Source organism: Balaenoptera musculus, chromosome 20 (assembly GCF_009873245.2).
Source record: "Balaenoptera musculus isolate JJ_BM4_2016_0621 chromosome 20, mBalMus1.pri.v3, whole genome shotgun sequence".
In the NCBI taxonomy this organism is placed as follows: Eukaryota; Metazoa; Chordata; class Mammalia; order Artiodactyla; family Balaenopteridae; genus Balaenoptera; species Balaenoptera musculus.
This window is the reverse complement of record NC_045804.1, coordinates 10,022,291-10,049,223: the sequence shown is the minus strand read 5'-3', so window position 1 is coordinate 10,049,223 and position 26,933 is coordinate 10,022,291. Positions and strand designations below refer to the sequence as shown.

General features: G+C 55.0%; 1 protein-coding gene and 1 non-coding gene across 5 annotated transcripts; one reads left to right on the top strand and one right to left on the bottom strand.

Annotated features, from left to right (window-relative positions):
• Positions 1-1,998: 1,998 nt before the first annotated feature.
• C1QTNF1 (C1q and TNF related 1) lies at positions 1,999-26,933 on the bottom strand. Of its 4 annotated transcripts, none has more exons than XM_036837825.1 (4): positions 26,270-26,933; positions 7,224-7,380; positions 4,790-4,929; positions 1,999-4,204 (listed from the first exon to the last, which is right to left on the bottom strand). In XM_036837825.1, the coding sequence occupies exons 2-4, from the start codon at positions 7,361-7,363 to the stop codon at positions 3,654-3,656; spliced, it is 831 nt and encodes a 276-aa protein (XP_036693720.1). In that variant the 5' UTR covers positions 7,364-7,380; positions 26,270-26,933; the 3' UTR covers positions 1,999-3,653. The 4 variants fall into 4 exon arrangements, with proteins under 4 accessions (XP_036693720.1, XP_036693718.1, XP_036693717.1 ...); XM_036837823.1 differs by lacking the exon at positions 26,270-26,933 and adding an exon at positions 24,429-24,871 and having other exon boundaries at positions 7,224-7,377; XM_036837822.1 differs by lacking the exon at positions 26,270-26,933 and adding an exon at positions 24,429-24,870.
• Positions 16,915-17,021, top strand: LOC118887621. The gene has a single exon (XR_005018095.1). It is a non-coding gene; the product is annotated as a U6 spliceosomal RNA (small nuclear RNA).

Below are 26,933 nucleotides of genomic sequence, written 5' to 3'. Positions count from 1 at the left end.
TAGCTTTGCCACCATGCCATTGTGTTCCCATAGTGAACCCCACAGAAAATTATCTTTGAGCACGCACACACACACACACACACGCGCGCACACACACACCCCATGGGATTGGGCGTGCCCTCCTCACTGCTCCCGCCCCTGGCTACAAAGACTCCTGAAAGCTCTAACATAAGCAATTCTTTCCTTCAGCTGAGCCATCAGCCGTTTCTAAGTCCTTTTGCTAAAACACAAATATTTGTATTGCAACTGAGTTTATCAGAACTTTTCCAGGGATGGCTAGCCATTCCTCAATAGCTGGGGTCAGGACGTGGGGAAAAGAGCCAATGCAAGGTAGACTGCTTTGGCCAGGGGTCAGGTGGAGCAGATAACTAGGGGCCACGCGTGCTGTTCTTCTGAGAAGGTGGCATCCATGTCACACTGCAGTTAAAGTCCTAGGAAAGTCCTCTAGACATGGCAAGTACCATGTCTTATTTGTCATTGTGCCCCCAGCACCTAGCTCCTGGGCTAGCACAAAGCAGGAGCAAGAAAGAGCAGAGTGGAAATGTCAGCAGGAAGGGAGTGGAAGATTGGGTGTGGAAGAGCTTAAAGAGTGAGGGACACTGAAAGGGGATTGGGTGGGCTCCAGAGCAAAGGCTGCCTCCTCTTGCATGCTGGCTTGGCCGGCAGTGGGACAGGTGATACACGCTCCACACCACGTGACTGTCCCTGGAGAGAGGGCGCGTGGTGTGCACCTGGATGAAGCTGATTCATTCTTTCCATGCACCTCTGGGAAATGCACTCAGCCCCTGTTCCCAGCTGCATCCTCTGCCCGGTGGCCTCAGCTGCGTGATGGTGGGGTCCAATCTTTGTCCTGCAGGGAGCAGGATTGCAGTGTCCGCCTGCTCCGGTCTGGCCCCAGCCCAAGGCCGAGCACAGCCGCACTGGCTCACCCCAGAACCAGGCAAAGGGAGGACAGCAGCTGTTTGCCAGCCTGCTGGCACCAACGGGACCAAGGCAGCTTCTGCACTGCCTGCTGGCAGTCTGATAAGGGCCCTGGCCACTAACCCAGCTGGCAAATGATGGAGAGAAGAAGAAACATCTGCTCTTCACCACTTGGTCATAAAGGGGGCTGTTGGTGGGTGTATTCAAGCCTGCAAGTTGCTGTAGTGGGTTGAATTGTGTCCATCCATGGGCCGAAAGATTGGTCCAGGTCCTGACCCCTGCTAATTGTGAATGTACCCTTACTTGGAAATAGGGTCTTTGCAGATATAATAAAGTCAAGGAGGGCTTCCCTGATGGTGCAGTGGTTGAGAATCTGCCTGCCAATGCAGGGGACACGGGTTCAAGCCCTGGTCTGGGAAGATCCCACATGCCACGGAGCAACTAGGCCCGTGAGCCACAACTACTGAGCCTGCGCGTCTGGAGCCTGTGCTCCACAACAAGAGAGGCCGCGATAGTGAGAGGCCCGCGCACCGCGATGAAGAGTGGCCCCCGCTTGCCGCAACTAGAGAAAGCCCTCGCACAGAAACGAAGACCCAACACAGCCAAAAATAAATAAATAAATTAATTAATTAATTTTTAAAAATAATAAAGTCAAGGATCCTGAGAGGAGATCATCCTGGATTTAGGGTGGGCCCTAATTCCAACACCTGGGAAAGAAGGGAGGGGGAGATTTAAGAGATCCAGGAAAGAAGGCCACATGAAGACAGAGATAGGCAGGGATTGGAGTGGTGCAGCCACAAGCCAGGGAACAGCTGGGGCCACCGGAAGCCGGAAGAAGCAAGGAAGGCTCCTCCCCTACAGGGCGTCCAAAGGGGCCATGTCCAACTGTGAAATGCATTCCTGTGACGAATGAAGCAGTTCAAGGCCCAGCCTGTGCCTGCTGGGTACCAGTGTCCCCAGGTACCAAGCTGAGGGCCCCCAGGCCTCCAACAGGCAGTAGGCGGGGTTCCGGCGGCGGGGTGGGGTGGATAGAAAGGAGGAGGATTTGGTTCAACACCCAAACTGAGGCCATGATGCTGAAACACACAATTCCAAGTTTAATGTTTTCTGGAAGAGCACTGGGGCAGCACAAAGCAGGAGGCGGGCGCCCTGCTCCCCAGCTCACCCACAGATATGCACAGTTTTTAAAGTCTGACCAGCAGAAGTCCTTCAGAGGGAAGGATGTGCAGACCCCAGACCCAATAGCCAGGCTCAGGGAGGGCAGAGGGGATCGGTCAAGATCAGGGGTTAGCAGGCAGTGGGAAGAAAGGCTCCTGTAGGGGCTTAGGGCCCGAGCAGGCAGGGTGACCCTGGCCCTGGGCGTTGATGTAGAGAAGTGGGGAAGGGCTGCCGGGCCAAAGTCAGCCACGGGCCAGAGCACCAATCCAGGCAGCTCCCCACTCCAGGCATCCCCCCAGCCCCCCCTCAGAGTGGAGGTTCGGACCCCGGTGGTTGGGACGTGCCCTCTCTCCCCTCTCAGAGGCTGAGCCGTGCCGGAGCTCCTGAGACAGGCAGGGGGGAGCTTTCCGGTCCCTTCCAGCTCTCCCCGGCTCTGGGGCCCAGGAAAGCCCCTTCTGCATTGTTCTTAGGCTGCTGGTCAAAGAGGCCCCAGGGGAGGGTGCTGGGTCGCTGAATGGTGAACTCTCCGGGAAGCAGGACTCCGAGATGGTGTGTGAAGAGTTTCTACTGAAAAAGTTGTATAAGCAAGACAGCTGCTACAAAACCAAAGGCCCTGGTTCCTTCCACAGCTGACCCGTGGGAGAGAAGGGACAGAAAGCCAATGCCAGCACGCAGGCGTGGAGGCCCCGTCCAGGACGCAAGGGTGGGGCGGGGGAGTGGGCAGAGCCATACCGGGACGCAGGGCTCTGCTGGGTTGTACTGAGCTTGGCTCCTCACGGAAGCCTCTGCCGCCAGGAGCCTGCGGGCTCCGGTGAGCAAGCTGCTCAGCAGCGCAGAGACCACGGCCGAGGGCTTGGCTGTCCCTCTCAGGAGCCGACACTGGCTGCCCAGTTCGAACCCCCTCACCGTTGTGGCTCAGAAAGACCAGCTGAGCCCTCGGGCAAGGCCACAGGAATGTCCACGGGATGTGGACGTCAGTCCAGCTGTCCCCCAAGAAGCTTCCTACGTGGCCTAAAATATTAAGCCAGACATGGTTTTCCGGTCCCCACGCCCCCCACCCCCTTCCCCTGTCACCCTTGGCATCCACTTTAGATCTTCTCTTACAGGAAGTCTCCTGCAGCGTTGAGGGGAGACAGCCCTCCTGCCTGGAGCCAGTGAGGCTGGCAGAAAGGCAAAATTAATAATGCCTCCCTTTCTTTTCCATGGTTTACTTTGCTCCTTTCACAACCTTGAGAATTGGCTTAATTATTCCCAGCAATGGGAGCAAGGGTGGCTTACTCTGGGACACCCTGGCGCGTCGTGGCACGCGTGCAGGGGTCACTCGAGGACGTGCACACAGAGGGGAGCTCTCGCGGGCACCTGCCTGGTGATTTCATGTGCGGACACGGCAAGGCCTGGGACCACACAGCCGATGTTGCTTCCCACTCCCGCGAGGGGCGTCATGTCGAATGCCAAAGCTGGGGACGTGTGGGCCGGGGAAACCCGGGTCGGGGAGGGGGTCTGGCGGAGCAGGGCAGGGCACGGGGACAACGGGAGGTTAGCCTGCGGCGATGGAGCAGGAGGTCTGCGGGCGGCTAGGGCTCAGTGGCGGGCTTGACCAGGTAGCCACTGAAGGTGATGTAGGTGTCAAACTCATCGCTGAAGATGGCGTTTTCGCGTTCGCCCTTGAAGAGGCGCACCCACACCTCGTCTTGGTCCTGCAGCTCCAGCATCAGGCTCTGGCTCTGCATGATGCTGCGGTCGCTCACCTGGGCGTACAGGATCACCACCTCCTCCCCATTCTTCATGATGTGCAGGTATGTCTCCTTCTGGTTCCAGGTGTGTACGTTGAGGCTGAAGAAGTAGATGCCGGGGACATAGCAGTAGAATTTTCCCGTGAACATGTTGAAGTGGCCGTAGAGGTTCACGAACTCCGTGTCGAAAATCACCGTCTGGTAGTAGTCGTTGCTATGCAGGGGCTTCTTCCTGCCCACCGAAAAGGCGGCGTAGTGGTTCTTGCACCGGTCCCCGGGGGCCCCCATGGACCCTTTCTGCCCTTTGGGTCCCGTGTGGCCCCTGGCGCCCACGGAGCCTGTTTTGCCATATTTGCCTTGCAGGCCCCGATCTCCTCGGTCGCCCTTCTCACCTAAATGGGACGGGAAAACACGTGGCGTCAAGCAACCTCAAGGATTATTCTATTTTCATCCGGAAGCAATCATTTTTTTTTTTTTTTTCCTTCTTGAAAGTCCTGGCGAAGAAAAGGGAACGTATGGGTTTATCCAAAAGCAACAGGAGCAGCAGCCGGGCCCACGGCTCCCTCCGAACAAATGACTTACAGACGCAGGGGCTGGGCCTGAGGATCTGGGACCCGGGCCGCTTGGCTTCCCGATTCAATTGTCCCAGACTGTGCAAGGTTATCTGCTGCTCACAGGACCGTGAATCTGAGGCTTGCGGTGCAAAGGCAGGTGGGGTGAGACCCCCAGCTGCCCTGAGGTTCCTTCCCCTGTGGATCCCTCCCCCAAGCCCTCCTCTTGGAAAGGGGCCAGAGCCTCAGAGACGGAATTTCCTTCTCCCCGCTAGACGACAGCATGCCTCTGCTCGGTGCCCTGAGGGAGCAATTCTCCTCCTGCCCCCTCCTCCCTGACTCCATCTTCTGCCCTGCCCTCCAGTCAGGACAGAGCAGTGCCCCCTCCCCACGGGACGGTCCCCCCTGCTGGTCTCTGTGCCTGACCTTTCAGGATGGTGATGTTGATCTGGGGCACCGGGATGGCCTGGTACATGGGAGTACCAGGGTCACAGCAGCGAAAGCACCGGGATGCGGGAGGCTCCTCTTCCTGCCTGGAGTTGTATGTTTCATGCTTTTCTTCATCCCTAAGGGAGTAAAGACATCACCGTGAAAGCCAAGAGCTCTCAGAGCCAGGAACTCTTCTCTCTTCTGCCACCAGAGGGCCTAGGGTCCCTGTCTCGCCTTCTCTCACCTGGATGTGTGAGGCTGTGTTAATTTTCCCTCCACAGAGACTGCGTTGGCTCTTGGCAAATTCTGAGGCTTTTAGTGAAGGTTCAGAAAGAGCCCCCTGCCCTCTGTTGACAGCAATGACAGCCGTGGAAACAACGATAACAAAAACGGCAATAATTTGAGGAGCTTGGCAAGATAGAGGCTACATGGGAGAAATGTGGCACGTGACATGCCAGTGGGGTGACTGGACATCCCCTTCATGTATCTAGGATTCTAGAAGATGCTATGTTAAGCTGACTCGTTTGCAAATGAGAGGGCTCAACCAGATCTGCTCCTGGGGGCAGGGGGCGGGGGCAGCGACAGCTCCATGCTGCTACCTCGAGGTGTCACACTGCACTGCACTGTGCTCTCTGCTTGCAGCTCTTTGGCTGTGACACGACCATCTTGGAGGTGGCACAGTCCCTCTTGAAGGGTCAGCTCTTTGTCTCACTCTGCTCCCATATTCAGACCACAGACAATCCAGGAAATGGATCTATACACCCGAAACTCAGCCACCTACAAGCCCTAGACCCCCCCAACCTCTCACCAGAAGTCTCCATTTAGAGATTCAACAAGCCCCACATATGAGATGTGTCCCAAACTGATGGCCCATCACTGCCACTCATCCCTAGAATCTTCTCTTTCCAAACCCTGTTCACAGCAGCAGCAGCAACACCAGTCGCCCAGAATGGAACCCTCAGCCTCACTGCAGATGCTTCTCTGGCCTCACAAATCCATTCTGAGGATCATGGAGTCCTGAGGAGTCAGCCCACCCCACCATCAAAGTACCTCCAGGAGCTGGGCCCTCAGCTCTCCTCACCTCTAGGGACCACTGCTGTTCTGAATGCCCTCCTGGAATTCATCTCTCCCTTGCCAATTCATCCTCTGTTCCGCCACCCTCCAGCATTCTTTCTAGGACACCATGAAGTTTAAACCTCTCCATGACTCCCCTATAGATGAAGTTCCAGAGAGACCCTTTCCCACCAGGCTCATCTTCCCTCCCATCCTCCACCCTCCGGCATCCAACCCCCCTACCCAAACGACCTACCAGCCCTTACACTGCCAGACACTGGAATGGCCACACTTCACATGTGCCATCCTGGCTGCCAGGCAGCTTTCCCCTTCTGTGCCTGGGATGCTCCTCAGGTGTCCTTCAAGACACAGTCACTTCTCCTCCTAGCCTTCCCCAACCCCCCCCCCCACCACTGCCCCGCCACGTCCACACTGTGGACACACTGAACTGGATCGTGTGTGTCTGTCCCCCCATAGCTTTGGAGTTCCTGGATGCCAGTGACTGTATCATTCACGTGTGTGTCCCCAGTGCCTAGAGGATGGCCAGACCAATAACAATCAATGTTTGTTGAATGAAAAGAAGGAGGAAGAAGAGGAGAAGGAGAAGAAAAGACAAAGAAGAAGAATGATGTTACTTTGCCCCAAATCCTATGCAATTCCATTGTACTCCAAGATAGCCCGAAGCCTCAGGTATCAAGTCAGCCCAAAGCTCAAAGTGATAAAGAAACTCAAAGTCAGCATCAGGTGTCTAGAACCTCACGTTTGATGAATGACATTTTCATGAGTAATCCTAAACATTTTATGTATCCCTACAAAATATCCCAAATAGCCTGGAGTCTATATATCATCGAAGCTCATATATATGAAGACAGCGCCATTTGGAAGAAATTCATAACTTTTCAAGGAAAGCCACCACTTCTTGTGCCAGTCTTCGGCCACCATCCCCCATCTTGCAATGTGATCAGACATCAGGGTGGTGGAGATCAGCTCTCAGCCCAGCACCGTCCCTGTCTCCTACTTCCAGGTGGGACTTAGAACCCTAGCAGATATTCTCAAAGGACAGGCAAGGATGCAAAGAAACCGAGAGCTGGGGGTTGGGGTTTGGTGTGTTCTTTTTCTAAGGATGTGTCTGCAGAACCTCACGCAGACCCACATTCCCCTGGGGCTGGAATGAGGCTGGGTTACTGTCCGCAGTTTCAGATAACGGGCCCGGGTCACCGACAGGAGAAATGGCGCCTCTGTCCCCTAGCAGCGGCTTCTCGGCCTCGGCCTCTGCTCCTTCCCCTCTAGCTGCCAGCGAGCCCCCTGGGGCACCTGAACCCCAGGCTCACCCCCGCCGCTGAGCCGGCGCTCCTGCATCCACACCGCACAGCCTCACCTCTCAGCGTGGTCCAGCGGTGGCTCCCTGGTCCCCTCCTGCTCCTGCTGCCCAAGGGGCACGCGGCCCAGCACCGGGCCACAGGCGAAGGCCAGCAGCAGGCAGCACGCCAGCGCGAGTCCCAGCCCACGGGGGCCCATCTTCCCGCTGAGCCCTGCTGGGGAGACACACGGGGAGGACACGGGTTGGAAGGGCCCTGCAGGGAAACAAGCCTGCAGTGCTTGCCCGGCCCACTAAGCGCTTCAGCTGCCGCTCTTCCTGGGACGGCGATCACACACTCACACTCACACACACACTCACACAAGCTCAACATACATACTCACAAACCCCGGTGCACATTCCTGCACATATACACGTGCCCTCACACACGCACATACTCACACCTGTTCTCACACACTCAATACACACTCATGCACAAATACACTCTGTACACACTCAAGACACTCGGTACACTTACACACACTCAGACCCACACTCTCGTGTTTACACTTGCACACTCAACACACTCACGTGTACTCTGGTGCACTCACGTGCATGTACATACGCTCACATGCACACATGCATGCCCACACCTGGCCTTCACACTCTCAGCACACTCACAGACTTATACGCACAGACTCGCACATCCTCACGCACACACCCTGGGGCTGGGCTGGCGTTGGAGCACCAGGCCACCTGCTGCCGCTGAGCATGGCTCTGCCTGGCCCCCCACGCCTCCCAGGAAGGAGACCCCTCAACCCTGAGCTCTGCAGATGATCGTGTCTCGGCCCTGTTAGGACAATGAGCAAAATCCCTAATAAATTTGGGGGTTCCACTGTCCAGGGACTTTGCCCCAGCCTGCACTGTGGGGCCTGGTGGGCAGGCAGGTGCTGACACGTCGCTCTCTGGCCACCAGGGGGCGCAAGAGCGTGTCCTCGAGCATCTGATGTCGGGCTGGGGGCACCCAGCCACAGAGGGCATTTATTGTCATCGAAGCCAGCCCCATGTCTCTCCAAAAAGCTCTGGACCGGACCCTCTTTGTCCAGGATTGAGATAGTCCTTCCAGAAAGAACTGTCCACTGGGCATTCCCAGTGAGCCCACAAGGGGGCAGTGCTTGGGCTGAAAACAGACAAAACATCCCACCGGTTTCTCACCGTCAGAGGTATCACCCTGGCTAACCCCAGCTGTGGGATTTACACGCGTGCCGCAGCCGTTTCTGGTGTGTGGAGTCAGAAGTCACACGTGCCTCGACTTTCTGGTGGCTGGGAAACCTCCCCATCACGGAGGGGGCGACGGTGGTCAATCCCAGCCCATCTTGTTCACCGAATCATACAATTTAACACCAAAAGGGCTGACAAGGACACCTAATTGGACCCTCTGGCCTGCACAGTGAAAGAACTGAGGCCGGGGGAGTAAGAACGCCTCCACCCTACCCCAGCAGCTGAGCTGGGGCCGGGGACCAGGCATCGTGGGGTGGGGGGGCAAAGCATCAAAGCAAGGGAACAGCCTCAGAAGGTCCTGTCTGATTTGTCTTTAATTCCTCTTTGATGTCTAAGGAAAACTAAAACTGAGACGGATTTCTGTTTTTGTCGGTAATCGTCTACCCAGATGAATGCTCCTTTCACGCATCTCGGGCCGCCATGGACCTCCTTCAACTCCATGGCTCAGAGGTCTTGCAGCCGGTGAGGGCACGACCCTCTCCGCGGGGCCGACTCTTTGGCTTTGTTCTTTATTCTGCGTGTTAGTAGGCTCGCTGTTTTAGCTCTGAAGGCAGAATGCTCTGGCCGCCCTCACTGCTGGAGCCGCGTGCCAAGTCAGGAGAACCTGGGGGAGGCAGAGGACTGGGAACCAGAGCCAAGGCTCTCCCGATGGATCCTCAGTGATGTGCTATGAGACTCTGAGCCAGGAAGCCTGGCCTCCCCAGGAATCCCCCCACCCCCTGAACCCACACTTCTGCCCGCTCTTCAATTCTCTGCACAACCCCCATCCCCTGCAGTGGATTAGCTGGGCCCCCCACCTCCACGTCCTCTACCTGCCAAGGGTCAGGACCCAGAGACCTTCCAAATGACAGAGAGACTGCTTGGACCAGCTCCCTTACTCAAAATGTCCACTACCTCCCCTCCACTTGGCAAAGAAAATTTGTACATGTAAATGTAATTTATAAAATACATATTAAAAGAATCTCTCCCTCTCTCTCCTCGCCCCCTCTACCCATCTATCATTTCTCCAGTCTCCTTGCCAGGGTGGGCACCACCCTCCCCAGTCTGCTCCCACCCTTCGCCTGCATTGCCCAGCACCCCTCATCCCATGTTCAAGCTCCCTGCTTCACGTACTGCAACGTACATACACATCACCTGGGAAATCTTGTGAAAATGCAGATTCTGACTGGGCAGATCTGGGACAGACATTTTCCAAAAGCCCCCAGGTGCTGCCAAGGCACCACACTTTGAGCACCAGGTTCCAGCCCCACCCCCAAACTCCTGGCACCTGCCCACCTGCCCGCATCCTTCTCCCCTGGCCAGGAGCACCCTTTGTCCTCTTCTCTTCTGCTAATAACCAGGCTAACAGGACTGACAACTGCCCCAGGCCCGGTGCTGGGCATCCCTGCATCATTTCCAGTCATCCTTACAACCCTAAATGTTAGGGTTCCTTCCGAGAACACTTCTTCATTAACAGTTTTTACCCCATCACAGGTCTCATATGGACCTGCGGTGAATCTTTTAAGGAGACAATACTCATTCATTATTAGACTGAATTTACCAATGAAGAAACCGTGATGAGAAGTCGATTAGCCTAAGGCTGCCCACTTTTTAAGCCATGGGGGCTGGATTTGAATTCAACAGGCTGCCCTCAGATCACATCAAAATCCTACCCAAGGGACCTCCCTGGTGGCGCAGTGGTTAAGAATCCGCCTGCCAACGCAGGGGACACGGGTTCAATCCCTGGTCCGGGAAGATCCCACATGCCGCGGAGCAACTAAGCCCGTGCACCACAACTACTGAAGCCCGCCGGCTCTAGGGCGTGTGCTCCACAACAAAAGAAGCCACCGCAACAAAGAGTAGCCCCTGCTCTCCGCAACTAGAGAAAGCCCGCACGCAGCAACAAAGACCCAACGCAGCCAAAAAAATAAAAATAAAATCCTACCCAAGACCCAACTCAGGTGCTTCATATTCCTTCTGAAGGCCTCCCAGACCCTCAACTGGAACAAACTCTCCCTGCTCTTTTTTGCTTGCGTTTCTCATATTGTCTCATTCTGCAGAGAGTTTTTCTTGGCCTAGAAGATTCTGCACAGCAGACCCGTGACCTCCTCTGGGCTTGGGGTATGGTATTGTTCATCTTGGACCCACCAAGCATCCTGCAGCACCCTGAACTCAACAAATATTTGTCAGATTGAATTCTCCAAATTTGTTTATTGCCCTATTTCTGTATTTCCTCTGTTTCTCCTTGGCACCTTGACAATTACTCTCCTTTTCCTTTTCAATGCCAAGCTTGCATCCCTTGAAAGGAAAAGAGGTTTTCCTTTCTTCAAACATTTTTTTTTCCTGAATCCAAAGTAATATATATTCATTTGGGAAAAGCTAGAAAATAACAGCAAAATAAAGTAAAGAGCTATCTTGGACTCCTTTGTCCCCAGGGTTCCTCAGCCTCGGCACCGTTGGCATATGGGCTGGATCAGCCTTTGTCGTGGGAGGCTGTCCTGTGCATTGTAGGATGTTTAGCAGCATCTCTGGACTCCACCCACTAGATTCCATCAGCACAGCCCCACCCCCAGCTGTGACAATCAAAAACATCTCCAGACTTTGCCACGTATCCCCTGAGAGGCAGAAATCCTCCCAGCTGAGAATCAGTCCTCTACCCTCAATGGAAGTACACTTTTGCACGTTGGTACATCTCTTTCTAAGTCTGGAAAAGGGATTTTCTGTACCTAGATAGGAGAGATGGGGACCAGGATGCAGCCGGTGCAGGGGTGATGATATCAGTGGGGGTGGGGCCCATGATGACCCAGCAAAGAGTCGGAGGTGCCGGGAGGACTGAGTGAGGGCAGCAGAGGCTGGTGGTTCTCCTCAAGGACCTCCTCTTTGGAGTCAAAGCAAACCCAGATTGAAAGCTTTCCCTCTTCGAAACTATCTTCAGAACGCTTTTACCAAGTCCCACAGCAAAGTCAACATCATGAAATTATGATCATTTTACTCACTTTTGGGCAAAAACAGTATTGCCCAACATCTAACCAAACTTGGCTCCAGCCCTCTTTAGCAATTTCCAGTGAAACGAAGTGCCCTGCAAGGGGGGAGGTATGCCCCCAGAAAGGTGACCCAAAGAACATGCTGTGCTCAGTGAGGCAGGTCCGGGGAGCAGCCCCCAGGACTCCTTGGCCAGTGGTGTGTAACCCTTGTGAATCTGGACCCGAGTGGTCCAGTCTCCTGGCTGCCTTGTGGTCAAGACATCTGAGGTTAATTCCAACATGACTCAGAACTGGACTTGCCTACCCCAAACCCTGCGAAGACATTCATTTTCCAAATTCCATAGCAATTCCATGAACATCTTTATCTCCCACCCACTCCCTTCAGGACCCGCAGCTCCTCCACTCCCCTCTCCTCAACCCTCCCCATCTCCCTGCATCTTAACTTCCCCCAGCAAGGAAGAACCCCCCTCTACAGTAGGTGGGAGGGGAAAAGGAGGAATTGGGTCAATGACAGGGTCCGGAGGAAGGCAGGAAGTCTGAGAACACTTACTGGTTAATGATTTTTATCCTCCCAGCCCTCGAATGGATCTGTGGTGAATCCTTTAAGGAGACAATATTCATACACAAGTTCAAGTTTCCTTATATCCGTTTAAAATCGGTCCTGTCATTTTGGGGGGCCCGCCCACCTCCATGGTGTCATGCCTGTGTTCTGACAGTGAACTCCTAGCCCTCAGGCTCCACATGTTTGCCTTCTGTCTTGTTGCCAACCCCGCCCAGTGCCCTTTGACAAAAGCATTTTATAAACCTGGTTTTCCCTCTTCCTTAATCCTCATCGGGTAACCAGCTGTTCTGAGAGGCCAGAAGCCTAGGATCTCCCTGGATTAGAAGGAGTTTAGAAGACAAGTCGAAATGCCCACGTAGCTCAGGAATTCCCTCTCAGTAGAAAACTGAACACAGGGGCTTCCCTGGTGGTGCAGTGGTTGAGAATCTGCCTGCCAATGCAGGGGACACGGGTTTGAGCCCTGGTCTGGGAAGATCCCACATGCCGTGGAGCAACTGGGCCCGTGAGCCACAATTACTGAGCCTGCGCGTCTGGAGCCTGTGCTCCGCAACAAGAGAGGCCGCGATAGTGAGAGGCCTGTGCACCGCGATGAAGAGTGGCCCCCGCTTGCCGCAACTAGAGAAAGCCCTCGCACAGAAACGAAGACCCAACACAGCCATAAATAAATAAATAAATTAAAAAAAAAAATTGCAACCTCCCTTTTAAAAAAAAAAAAAAAAAAAGAAAACTGAACACAGGCATGGTTTACTGGATGCCCGTGATTTGCACAGCATCGGGTAAGAGCTTGGGAGACAGTGATTCCACCGCAGATTAAATATACTCCCTGACCTCAAGATTACCATCCATGGGGACTTCCCTGGTGGTCCAGTGGTTAAGGATCCGCTTTCCAATGCAGGGGACGCTGGTTCGATCCCTGGTCGGGGAACTAAGATCCCACATGCCACAGGACAACTAAGCCCACAGGACAACTAAGCCCGCGCCCTGCGACTAGAGAGAAGCCCATGTGCCGCCACGAAGATCCCGAGTGCCAAAACTAAGCTCCGACGCAGCCAAATAGATACAAATAAATAAGTATTAAAAAAAAAAAAAGATTACTGTCCAGTGAAGGAGACAGATATGTACACAATCACAGCTCAAAGCAGAGCAGCAGATGTTGACTCAAAATGTGACACTCTAGGCCTGTGCTGTCCACTGCAGTGGCCGCTAGCCACCTGTGGCTATTTCATTTTAAACCAATTAAAATTAAAGAACATTCTAGGGACTTCCCTGGCGGTCCAGTGGTTAAGACTCCGCACCTCCACTGCAGGGGGCGCGGATTAGATTCCTGGTCGGGGAACTGAGATCCCGCATGCCGCACAGCATGGCCAAAAAAATAAATTAATTAAATTAAAATAAATTAAAGACCATGCTAAATTCCATTCCTCAGTCACGATAGCCACATTCCAGGGGCTCAACGGCTACAGGGAGGTGGGAGCTACCTTATTGGACTGCACAGAACATTTCAATCACTGCAGAAAGCTCTGTTGGGCGGCTCTGTTCTATTAAGATGAAGTTGGGGGGTGGGGGAGTAGGAACTATGAACAAACAGCGGGCCAGAAATCTGGGAGTCATTTAGACGCCTTCCTCTCACATATCTGCCACATCGAGTCAGTCATCAAGCCTCTTTAATACCTCCTGAAGGTCTCTGCTCCTCCGTACCATTTGATGCTTTCCAGGAGCTCTGGCTGTGTCCCAGACCTCAATTCACCCAAAACAAATATCTTTGTCTGGCTTGTCTAGGGCCTGGACACCACCCCCAAATTTTACATGCTTCTCCCGAGGAAGCTTGGCATAAGATAGGACTGTCTCCCACACCTAAGGTCTTCTAGGTCAAGAAGGCGATGTGGACCAGCATCCAATCCATCCTGTTTCAACACAGCATCAACCATCCCTCAGCCACCAGCAATCCTTCCGCACATCTGCTCCTGCCACCCTCCCCTCCCCGGTATCTTCTCTACCAGAAAGGAAGCCCTGGGGCTGCCCCTCTCTGCTTCGACATCTGGCGGAAATTCTCCTGTTGAGACACTCAGAGCTCTCCAGTTGCTGCAGGAGGTTCCCTGGACTCAGATCCTGGGGTGCCCAGAAAAGAGAAAGCCCCATGTTGGGGTGTCCCTCTGGCCCTGATGACCATCAGGATTGTCTAATACATGACGTCTGCTTTCCTTCCCCAGAAGCCATTCATCACACTCATTTTCCACTTACCAGACTCCTCTGGTGATGGGCAGGAGAGAGGTAGAGTGGCTTCCACTTGATAAATGACGTTTGTTCGCCAATCCCAGGAAGCCATTTCATATCTAATTTTCCCTTCTGTAATGGGGCAGCCCCAGCCGGTCTCGGACCCTCTCCTGCTTCCTCCCAACCTTGCAGAGGAAGCAGCAGTGGGGGCTGTGCATCCTTTATTAGAGGAGCTCTGGTCCACTGGAGGTGAGCTGTGCCTTTCCCAAAAGATGAGGGCATCCTGGCGCCCAGTTCACTTGCTGAATCTCCCTCTTTCCCTTTTTCCAAGAAGCTGTTCTCTGGCTTAGAGGAAGACAGTTTATTTTTTTTAAGGTTTGGGCGTTTATTTGGTTACCTCCAAAGCCCAAGGCCAGCGATAGAGATGGGGTCTTCCAGGGCTACTTGCTAATTAATAAGCGAGGGCTTCCTTTGTGCTGACTTGGGATAAAACAGTGAAGGAAAGAGGGGCCAGGCATCTTCCCCATCCTGAAACATCTCCATCCTCTCCTGAGGCAATTCACTGCGCCTAGACCAGGAGAGGCTTACCTGGAGCTGAGAGAAGACACTGCCTAAGTTTCTGCCCAGGCCCTGCAAACTAGGAGACCACGTGGGCTGCAGGCGGCGGGCCTTCGGGGGCACCTGTCCAGCCCAGCCTCCCCAGTGCAAACAAAGATTTCCTTGACTAGAGCCCTGTCCTTAGATCACCTCCCAGCTGTGAGGCCTCAGGCGGCAGGCTTGCCCCCCGCTTTGAGAACCGTGTGAGAGAGAAGAGCTACTGACAGCTCGTGCCTTGCCGTGAGCCCGCGCCGCAGGTGGCCTGGCCCACGTCCCACTGCCCCGCAGCAGTGACAACCTCGGGGGCTGACCGTTCCCAAGACGGAGGGAGGAAAAAAGCTGGGAATTCCACGGCCTGTGCCCCGACCTCACCATCCCTTTTACAAGCACCACACCGTTTTTCGTTTTCTAGGGCCTGGAAGTCACTGCCGCGTTTTACAGCCATCTCCGGGGAAAGCTTGGCAAAAGGTAGAACTTTGTCCCACATCTAACGGCTTCTAAGTCAAGAGTACAATTTAGCTCAGCATCCAGTCGGTCCTGCCACTGCCTGCTCCAGCCCAGACTGCTCTGGCTGAGATCACCGATGTCCAGCTCCTGCACGCTGCAGGGCGCCTGCCGGCGATGACCACCCACCTCCCCGCCCCCGATCCGGCCCACGCTGTCTCCCTGTGTTTACCCTCCATGACCTCCCCCTTAGCGACAGGTGTTTTCCAGACCGTGTCCTCCGCCCTCAGCCCCTCTCACTCCAAACACTTTCCGCCCATCGTTTCCTGTGTGATAGCTTCAGCGGACAGCTCCTTGATCCTTGTCCCCAGCAGGCGTCCCTGGCCACCAAGCTCTAGGCCTGCGCTCTCCAGAACATTGGCCTCTGGCCTCTGGGGCCAGTTAAATTCTTTACAACTAAACATAGTGAAAAATTCCATTCTCGGCCACTCGAGCACATTTTAAATGGCTACCCTCTTGGACGGCACAGCTGGGAGGACACCTCCATCATCACAAAGTCCTACTGCACAGCGCTGGTCCGGACCCAGATATCCAGCTGTCTTCAGATCATGTCCTCTTCGCTCTGTCGTAAGATGCTCAAGCCCCCAGTTAGTTCACTGTCTTCTTCCCCAGCCCCCGCCATCCCTGCTCCTCCCCGTGCGCTTACAGCTGTTCGCACAGGGCCCCCAGGCCGGCATCTCGGAGCTCTACAGACTTTGGCCTCTCTTGCACCGTAACCAGGTCTCCTGGCAGTCTCTCCTCTCCCTCCCTTCGGGCGCTGTCACTGCTTCTTTCTCAGCCCTGCGCTGGTCTCCCCGTCTCTCCTCTACCTTCCAAACTGCTGGCCAGAGGCAGCTTTCAAACCTGCAGATCTGAATGCCCCCCCTTGGCTCAAAAGGCTTCCATGAAAATAAAGGAAACATTTAAGCCCTGTGCTTCACCATCTGCCTCCCGTCTCATCTCTGGCCCCCTCGTGCCCATCCCTGCACGTGCATCCTTCACTCCAGCCAACTGGAGCCACCGGAAGTCGCAAGTCACACCACGGTCTCGTCCTCTGTCTCTTTCTCCTGCCACCTTCCTCGTCGCTGTGTCCTTCAGAGCCCGGCCTGATGCCACCTCCTCCAGGAAGTTTCCTCCCCCAGTATCTAGCACAGACCGGCTTCCTTGTCTGGTCCCCCCACAGACCAGGAGGTCCTCATACACAGGAGATGTGTCTCAGTTCACACGTGTCTCCAGTGCCTGGGGTCTGACTTTCAGTATTGACTGAACTCCACAGTCCCTTTCAGCCCTTCCCAAGTAGCAGAGCCATTGTCCAAAGAGGACTCAAGCCAGTGTGTTCAAATCTCTAATTCAGGTTGGGGGTGGTTTGGGGTGGGGGGAGAAGGGAGATGGGGAGAGTGACCCAGGGCACACTATTTTATTTTATTTATTTATTTTATTTTTGGCCACACCGTGCACTATGCAGCATCTTAGTTCCCTGACCAGGGATCGAACCCATGCCCCCTGCAGTGCGAGCGTGAAGTCTTAACCACTGGACCGCCAGGGAATTCCCAGGTCACACTATTAAGTGTCATCAGAACGCTGAATCCCGATGTGACCAGGTCGCCATCTTTTCCGCAAGTGCTCCTCTTATCAGCACTCAGAAAGCCTCCTGCTTCAAAAAGAGTTACAAGCGCTCGCTTCAGCAGCACATTTACTAAAACTAGAACGATACAGAGAAGATTCGCATGGTCCCTGAGCAAGGATGACACGCAAATTCGTGAAGCGTTCCACATTTTTAGATGTAGAGAACGGACTTGAGGACGTGGGGAGGGGGAAGGGTAAGCTGGGACAAAGAGAGAGAGTGGCACGGACATATATACACTACCAAATGTAAAATAGATAGCTAGTGGGAAGCAGCCGCATAGCACAGGGAGATCAGCTCTATGCTTTGTGACCACCTAGAGGGGTGGGATAGGGAGGGTGGGAGGGAGATGCAAGAGGGAGGAGATACGGGGATATATGTATATGTATAGCTGATTCACTTTGTTATACAGCAGAAACTAACACACCATTGTAAAGCAATTATACTCCAATAAAGATGTTAAAAAATAAATAGAGTGAGATGCAAAATAATTAATTCATTCATTTTTAAAAAAGAGTTACAACCCATTGCTTCCATCAGCCAAAGTTACAAACCACCTCAATGTCCTGCAAAAGCAGTCTAATCAGACAAATGATGGTGCAGCCACACAATGGAAAACTAAAGACAAGGTGGTTGGTCAGGCTGGCAAACCCAAATGCCTTCAGCCATTGACCATGGGCTGGGTGTAATGTGACAGGGAGGGGCGGAGATTGCTTCGAACCCAGAAACACATGCTCCGTTTAAAGGCATTTAAATAAATAAATAAATGATGCTGGGAGGGGGAGGGGCAACTTCAGCTGGTAGCACCAAGGGCTGACCTCTGTAAACAGACGAATATTTACTGGCGTGGAAAGATGTTTGTAAAATGCTGATGAGTGAAAATGCAGGTTGAAAACATACATACATAAAAACACATCCACACATGCACGTACATTAGCCCAGAGATTTGAAGGCCACCCACCTGGCGGCTAACAGCAATTATCTCTGGGTGATGAAAATACGGACGTTTGCCATTTTCTTATTTTGGGGTCTCTGGGGTTTTCCCCTATAACCGTCACATATTTTTTCACATTAAGTACACATTATTTTCCACTTCGACAAATGATAAGTAAGCCCCACCCTGGGGACTAAGAGAGCATTTTGTTTATTCCGGGGAATTTGAGTCTCTGCCTAGAAAAGGAGAACGGGGGAGGGGCTTGAGGACGGTGTGGCAAGTTTGTGGCTCAGGCGGGACTGTGGGGGATATAAACTGCCCTCATGCTGAAGTCCCACCTTCTTTTTTTTTTTTTTTTTTTAGAGAATTTTTTATGTATTTATTTTTGGCTGCATTGGGTCTTTGTCGCTGCACACGGGCTTTCTCTCATTTCGGTGAGCGGGGGCTACTCTTCATTGTGGTGCGCGGGCTTCTCATTGCGGTGGCTTCTCTTGTTGTGGAGCACGGGCTCTAGGCGCGCAGGCTTCAGTAGTTGCGGCACGCAGGCTCAGTAGTTGTGGCTCGCGAGCTCTAGAGCGCAGGCTCAGTAGTTGTGGCTCACGGGGTTAGTTGCTCTGCGGCATGTTGGATTTTCCCAGACCAGGGCTCGAACCTGTGTCCCCTGCATTGGCAGGCGGATTTTTAACCACTGTGCCACCAGGGAAGCCCAGAAGTCCCACGTTCTTTCGCAAGTGTTTGTTGAGTGTCTACTGCCCAGTGGGAAGAGGGCTGGATTCTAGGGACACGGTGGAACAAGAGGAAGATAAGGCCCTCCCCTGGGGCAGCTGAACCCTGGAGTTACCGTGGGTACTGATTACGCCGGGAAAGGCACCCAAGTGAGGCTAGAATCAGGCCAGCCAGAGAGAACACGTTTTCTAGAAGCAGGGGATTTGTTCTGCCTTTGACACACCAGTCACTGGTGTACTTGCCACTGAAGGAAGCTGCCTGCAGCCACAAAACAGGAGAAAATGGAGCCAAATCTTTGAGGTCATCATCAGGACTTCTGCTCAACAGCCAGGCGAGTTAACGGGCCCAGGAGCAGCCCCGTCATTTAGCAGAGATTCCTTCTAACAAAGCTCTGGTTAAGCACCTGCTACCTGCCGGGCTCTGGGCATGTGCTTTACAGAAGCTACTGAACTTGTCCCCTATAGTCACCTCGATTTCTCAGAGGAACAAATGGGCTCAGAGGGAGGGAGTCACTCACCCCAGGCCCTGCCGTGGCAGGGGCTGCAGCTCAGGTGAGACCCAGGTGTGTCTGACAGCAGATCTCCTGCCACTTCGCCTCGAGGGGGCCTCCAGGAAGATGCCGGGTAGGTAGGATAGGCTGGTCCTGACAAACCACCGTCCTGAGGGCACTCCCGCCTGCCCGGCGGTGTCCACCTGCTAAGCTCACTCGGTTATGGTGGGAACAGCAGCAGCAGCCCCAGGCCCTGGGGAACTTATCCCCCAGCTGAGACCTCGCATTCATCCCTTCAGCAGATTGCTGAGGGCCTGCTCCATGCCTGGTACCATGCAGGGCACCAGGGATCCGTGATAACCGTCCTCATCCAAGCAACGTGCTAAGACCTCCCGGCGCCAGCATCTTAACATCCACCACTGGAGCTCAGTTCCTTTGGGTTTAGGCACAGAATCAACAGGAACCTCCCTCACACCTCAGAATGGAAGGGACATGGGGGCTGTGGCCCACTGAATGTGCATTTTGAAGGCACTGCTTTTGCAGGGTAGAGAGAAAACAGTGCATGGGTGAGCTCTGCAGGGGAGGGGAGGGGGAAGCCCACATCTCACAGGGATGGTAAACGGTTCCACCCTGACCCCCATGCCCTCTGATACTCAGAAGCAAAGGGGACTGAGGCCGAGTGCAGCTGGCGGGAGGGAACGATGTAAAGAATTGACATTCTTTACAGGGGGTGCAGTGAGTGTGCCCTGTGTCTGCCCATCCCTGGGGGCTGCCAGGGGTCAGGTGTGGGAGGGGCCCCACAGGAGAGATCCCTGCAGAGAGGGAACCGGGAGCAGAGCGGAACAGAAGGGGGAAGGGCAGGCATCAGGCTCCAGCCCAGCGCCCCAGCTGCCCGGCCCTGGTTCTGCTTGCTCTGCAGGGCCCGTTCTCAGGGTCTCCTCCTTGTAGGTCCAGCCAGTTTACAGAACCACAGGTCTTGCTCTCATAGCTATACCTTAAGGGGTCGGGGGTAGATGTCCTGAATGCTGAAAGACCTGAGTGCCACGGCCACCCCAAACCCCACCCAGACCCACCCATCTCTCACCAGAACTCACTGTAGACTCTTCACAAGCAGAAAGGGCCCAAGTGTTTCCAAGCACACCCCAGTCCCCCACCCTGACCACCAGCCTCAGAACCTGCAGGGCAGAGCTGCAGGGCCCAGCCCAGCCGACGCCTGGCCTGCATCCACCCGCAGCTCCCCCAGGGCTGGCAGCCTTCTCAGGCAAGGTCCTTTTCCTTCGCTGGTCCCCAGGGCAGAGGGCGGCTGGTAACCAGATGTCCCCACTTGGGGACGGGGTGCAACGGAGGCGAAAGGTTTGGGGCCTCCCCCCAAGTGTGGATTCACCAGCGGCAGGCAGCAACGTCTGACCCAGCACAAGGCACCAAGCACCTGGCGTCCGCATGCTCCCCACCGCCCCCACTGCCCGTCCCGCCTGCCTGCCTCTTTTCCCGCCTGTCTGCCTCTTTTCCCGCCTGTCTGCCTCTTTTCCCTCCTGTCTGCCTCTTTTCCCGCCTGTCTGCCTCTTTTCCTGCCTGTCTGCCTCTTTTCGCGCCTGTCTGCCTCTTTTCCCTCCTGTCTGCCTCTTTTCCCGCCTGTCTGCCTCTTTTCCCGCCTGTCTGCCTCTTTTCCCTCCTGTCTGCCTCTTTTCCCACCTGTCTGCCTCTTTTCCCGCCTGTCTGCCTCTTTTCCCACCTGCCTGCCTCTTTTCGCGCCTGTCTGCCTCTTTTCCCTCCTGTCTGCCTCTTTTCGCGCCTGTCTGCCTCTTTTCCCTCCTGTCTGCCTCTTTTCCCGCCTGTCTGCCTCTTTTCCCGCCTGTCTGCCTCTTTTCCCTCCTGTCTGCCTCTTTTCCCACCTGTCTGCCTCTTTTCCCGCCTGTCTGCCTCTTTTCCCGCCTGTCTGCCTCTTTTCCCTCCTGTCTGCCTCTTTTCCCACCTGTCTGCCTCTTTTCCCGCCTGTCTGCCTCTTTTCCCGCCTGCCTGCCTCTTTTCCCGCGCTCCCTTCCCATCCTGCCTCCTGCCCACAGTCTCCTGCTCTGCTCCATCTCATTTCAAGGAAACTTCCTACAGGAGCCAGGGAGGTGGTCAGTCAGGGAGGTGGTCGGACACGGAGGCGCAGGATGGGACAGGATGCCCCAGTAGGACTGTGCCAGTGCCGCCCACAGCTGGAGAGGGTTTGACTCCAAAGGCCTCTGGGCAGGCCAGGGACACCCCGGTGGGCAATGGGGGGCCTCCGGCGCTTCTGCCCACACCATTCCTGCTTTGAGCCCAATTCTGGGAAGCAAGCGTGGGCAAGGATGAGCGGCTTCCCGGTGTCTGGACGCCGCTCCCACCTCCAGCTGCTCAGGCCCCTCTCAGCTGCAACCTTGACGAGGACCCAGAGCTAAAGCTGCCCCCAATGAGCTCAAGAGCTCCCACTCCTGCTCACAGCATCGAGCCCCTCCCCGAGAGGCAGGAAGACAAGGGTCAGAGGTCACAGGCTGCAGTGGCAGAAGTTTCGCTGCGGGGCTTGGGGAGGAGGAAAAGTGCCAGCGTGCTCGCTTCTGCATGTCCGTGGTTAAGAGCAGAACTGGTCCTGCCAGGCTGCGGATGCCTGGGCGGGGCCCCAAGAATCCTGAATCCTGGGCCCTGAGGAACCGGCTCACTGGGCTGCCCCTAGAGCACGGAAGGAAGCTTTGTTCAGGCTTTGATGGTCCTTTTCCAAATCCTTCTCCAAGTGGGCAGATGTTCCCTCCTACTGTGTGAGGGGTCAGGGAGGTGTCTGGGGTCCTGTCCAGGGAGCTGCCTTGTCTCATTTGCCTTTACGAGAAGGCAGGTTTCAGCAGGTAAAAATAGGAAGAAAATAATAAACCTCTGCCCACACGGTAGTTACACCACCAAGATGAAGTGCCCCAGGAGACCATCGCCCCCACTTAAGATCTCTGGACTCTCAGGGCAGGGAGACGAGGCTGCTTCCGAAACACTCCCATCTCTCTCCAGTGGATGGGCAGGCAGAGTTACCTTAAGTAGTCAGCAGAGTGTGGGGACCATAACAGAAAGGAAACTTCTTATTCTTCCTTTCCTTTGCAAGCTATCACCACCACCTCTCCCCTAGGACCCTGGAGCCTCAGCCACCAGAGCTCCAGGAACAGGGACCCGTGCAAAGGTCCGGCCCCTGAAGACAAAAACGCAATGGCAAGCTCCTGTCCGGTGAGGGCGCCCAGCAGCACGACTGTATCTACAAAATTCTTTTCATCTTCGTTTTGATGGGTGAAGTTCAATGCCAGAATATTTGGTTTATGAGTCACGCTAATTACAGCTGGGGGGGGGCGGGGGGGCGGAGGGGCGGGTAGGGCGGGAGGCACCAGGAAGAATAACAGAAAGAAGCATGTTCCAAAATAATTATGCTGTGCTGGTTGCCCTAAATAGGGAGGTTACCTCCCAGGAATGAGGAGGGAGTTGCCTGCACCCTTCCTGGGGCCATGTCGGCCTTCTCGGCTCCCACCTGTGAACGTGCCCCTCACTGGATGGCTGTCCCTGCCCCAGACAGGCAGCGGTGGCCTCTGGCAGAAAGAGGGCCCATCCAAGGCCTCTGGCACCTACATTTGTCTGTCGCCCTGACCTGCTGCTCACCCAGCAGCATGTTCCTTGGCATCCCAAGAGACTCAAGATGGGAGAAGGAAGACAGAGAGAGCCAGAGGAGAGGGCTAGAGTCCCTGGGAAGCAGACCCTGGCTGTCCTTCTGGCCCCCAGGGAACTTTCTCTGTGGGCAGCTGGGAAGTGGAAATTTGGAAACTTGAGAAGCTTGGGTTCCAGCTTCGGCTTGGAAAGTTGTGCATCCTTGAGCAAGTCACATGCCTTCTCTGGGCACAGAGATGCAGGCCTCGGGTTCTCCATCTACTGCCTCTGGGCAAGTCATAGCCTCTCTGAGCTTTTCAGGGGTGAGAGTGCCATTGATCGAATTGTTGAGAATCAGCATTTGCTCATTGCTTGCTGGGTGGGAAACATACACACACACACACACACACACACACACACACACACACACATCCATGGCTGCCATTATTTATATTGCCACTGTTGTTGTTGGGTCATCTCTAAGCCCCACCTCAGCTCTCAGGTCAAGAGGGAGAGTGGAGAAGGGGGACCAGAAAGGGCAGCTCAACCCTCTGCACCCCCCACCTCCCCTTCACCTATATTTTTCCCACCTCTCTAGTTGGCAAAGACAGTGAGCAGGCCTCCTGGAGAATGTACTTCCCATAGCAGGCCTCTCCCTGCAGTATGCACAGGCAAGTGCCTCTATTTGTGAACTTGCACGTGGGGCTGTCCGCCTGCTTCCCTGAACTATAAAAAGCAAAGGCCTAGCGTCTCTGAGGACCTCACATCCTCCCCCAGGGACCCAGGATGTAGCTAGTGGTTGAGAAAACTCAGTTTCTCAGGACACTCCCCATTTTCAAAGCTTGGAAAGAGGAAGCTCCAAGTGTGCCAAACTGCCTCCCTTCTTAGAAACCAAGTGAGATAGAGGAGACAGGAGCAAGTCACAGAGAGAAGCAGCTTCCTCCCTTCCTCCCAAGTGGATTAGGAGGGCCCGTGAGCACCTAAAGCACGTTGGGGTCCCACGGAAGACACAGCAGCTGTCCAGGAATCGGCACGGTAGGGCCCAGGCTAACACAACGTGGGTGCCCAGGACAGGTGGGGATCACACCTGTGCCGTGGAGATGCTTGGTACTTGGTAGTGCACAGTCCAGACGCTCAAGGGCAGCTCAGTGACCCGGGCCCAGACCAGGGCCACATTCAGTGGTGTGGGCAGACCAGAGGGTCCCCCGAGAGGGACATTATTTTTTCCTGTCCAGGCTGGATCCCCTCCAGGAACACCAAAGCCATTAGATGCAGGGGCCAAAGCCGGCATTCCCTGTTCTGTGTAGGGTCCAAGTTGCCCACAGGCAGGGCTGGCTCTCAGACAGTCCAGGCGCTATTGGGGTGGGGTCTCCCCACCAGGTGCAGAGGTGACTTGGGTATCACTCCTTTCCCTTTCACACCCAGGGAAGAGTGAAGCAAGATAAACACGCCACAAAAATCGGGGGAGGTAACAATCATTCCTGACAGCATCTGTCTGCCACGGAAGCCCCCTGCTCCCTGGTCAACAGAGGGAAACCACGGCCACGGCTCTCCACGGCACCTCGGCTCCAAAGGGAGTATCAGGAAGGGGCCCTTCTCCGCCAACTCCTGGTCTTTCTGCCCCTTTGCCGCAACTGCCCTCTGGCCCCTCCCACCCCGCTCCTCGCCCCATATAGGTGTCTGCTCCGCGACCAGGCTGAAGCCAGGAAAAGGAGCACTGGGTCCCCCTCCTTCCCGCCACCCCCGCCACGGCCACGTCCCGTCCGCCAGGCCACCTACCTCCAGCCACCAGCGTCCGGGAGCGAGCGGGGCGCCCGCGTCCTCCCCGCGGCCTCTCTTAGAGCATCTCCCAGCGGCGGAGCCACCTCCCAGCCAGGTCGGGGGAAGACCAGACTTGTCGAGGGAGAGAGCAGGCAGGAAGGAAAAAGTCCTCCGGGAAGAGGGCGCAGAAAGTTGTCGGGGTGCCGGACAGCCGGCCGCTCCCCGGCACCTGGATCTCCTCGGCTACAAGGTCTCTTTGGCCAGAAGCGGAAACGCGGTTTCTCGAAAGTAGAGGAAGAACCGAAGAAAGCGGGACAGACGCGTAAAGAGCAAACCCGGGCCAGATGTGAGTGTCCGCGGAGCCTCGAACGCTCCCAGCGCATTTTATCCAAACAGCAGCCGCCGAGGATTAACTGTGTGTGTGCCCGGGGGGGAGGGGAGCCCAGCGCAGCCCTCCTCCTGGCTACCCTGGGAGCTGGCGGGGGCCGGGGCCTGGGGACTGGGGGCGGGGCTCTGAGAGTCCGGAAGTCCCTCCAGGTGCGGGAGTGGCCGGGGGTCCAGGACTAGGAAGGCTGGGAACTCCGAGTTGCTGGGTGGCAGGGGGATGGGCTCCAAGGAGCTCCTGGCGCGCTTGCAGCCAAGACCCTGGAATCCGTCCCCAGATGGTGGCAGACCTGAGACATCCACCTGGGGTCCGGGGACCATGGACAGGTCTGGGGGAATCTGTGAACCCCCGAAACAGAACGCAAACTTGCACGTGTGCCCGTGTGTGTACACACATGTGCGTTGTTGGACGCTGATGGTCTAATACTTTGATCAGATTCTTGGAGGAGTCTGCGATCCGGAGGTTAAGAACCCTGGCTGGGGGTGCAGACTTCCCAGGGGACGTGAGAGCCAGGGCAGGGCGGGCGGGGCCAGCAGGAAAGTCAGCATTTCTGTCTCCAGCAGGCCTTTTATTCCTTGATATGAAAAACAGACATTTTTCTCCATCTTAAACAACTTCCTTGGCCCCTCCTCACATCCTGATAAGCTGCCCTAGGCTTCTCAAGAGCTGCCCCTGGTCAGGCTGGTCTCCATCCCCAAAGTCTGAGTCCAGATAGTTCTAGAATCTTATCAAATCAAGAGAAGAGGAAGGATCTGGCCTGAGGAACACAACTTTGCTGTAATGATAACGGTTTTCTTTCTTTTGTGTTTCTCCCCCTCTCCCATGGTCTCTGCAATCTGTTTGGATGCCCTCCCTGCACTTTTTGTTTTGTCATCACTCCTCCCAGGGCCTCTCCCTCTGGCTACACCTGGACAGGAGATGTAGAAGCAGGGGTGCCGGATTGGGATACTCGGGGCAAAGCAGACTGAGTCTCACTCTTGCTTGCCTTGGAATTTCTTCTCCACCTCTCCTCCCCATGCGTCTGCCTGGAAGGCTAAGAAATCAAGACAGGAGGACGAGGGGTGTGCATTTCTGACATCCACCTGACACACCTTCTCGCCGGGGCAAGCTGAGAATGATGGAGATGAAAGAAGACGGAGGGCTCCAGGCACGGGAAAGACCCTGGCCACCAACCTGCTCCTGTGGGAGCAGAAGGGCAAGTGGTCCTGATGCTCCGTGACCCTGGAGAACTTCAAGGACACCGTGGCAAGATTAAGTACAGGCATCTCCCCTGGAGATGTGGTTTCATTTCAGCTGGCATTAAAAGACTCAGAACTGCTCATGATCTTTGGCGTGTGTCTGAGACTTGGCAAACCCTACATCCCCGGTCGCTGATCCACACAGGAAAACCCAGCGATAAACTCATCTTCGTTCCCACGCATAACCCAAGGACGTGTCCTGGTAAACAAGACCCGGGCCCAGCACACCCACTGACCTTCCTCTAGTTGCTCTGTCCTCAAATAACCTTCGCAGCAGGGTGACAGCAACACGAGAGAAGAGGCAAGTAGGCTACATCTTCATGCAGCCTCTGTGGGACCTGCGTCCCGGACGTTAGAGGATTTGGGTCTTTCTCAGAACTCCTAGGAACGGGGAACGCCCTGAGAGCAATGGGAAAACTCCCTGTTGCCCTACCCAGGAGACTCAGACCTGGGAAAGTCCTGGACCAATACCAGAATTCAATGCACACAAAGTTGGGCATGCAGCTTGGAAGAGAAAGAGATGCGAAGTTGGAAGATTTGTCCCCCTCTTGCCCCCCCGTGCAAGACGGCTTTGGTGTTGAAAAACTAAAAGATAGTTACCTTTAAGATCCTTCCAAGACATGAACTCAGAGGCCCAATGTAGAGCAGAGCTCTAGAAATACAGCCAGACAATGACCATCTCTTCCTGCAGCAGCTGACTTGTTCTAACAGGAGTCTTTGAGTCCTCAGCCAGGTGATGCTGCCCTACCTTGGCGAGCCTTAGTCCCCTTGCCTGTAAAGCAGAGCCAGGTCCAGGGTGTCTTACTGGAACCCGTGAGGACAGATGTGCCTAGAATAGGCCACAACTATCACTAGAGCATCTTACCCAGTAGGCTTTGGGCAGGGCCCCTTCATCAGACA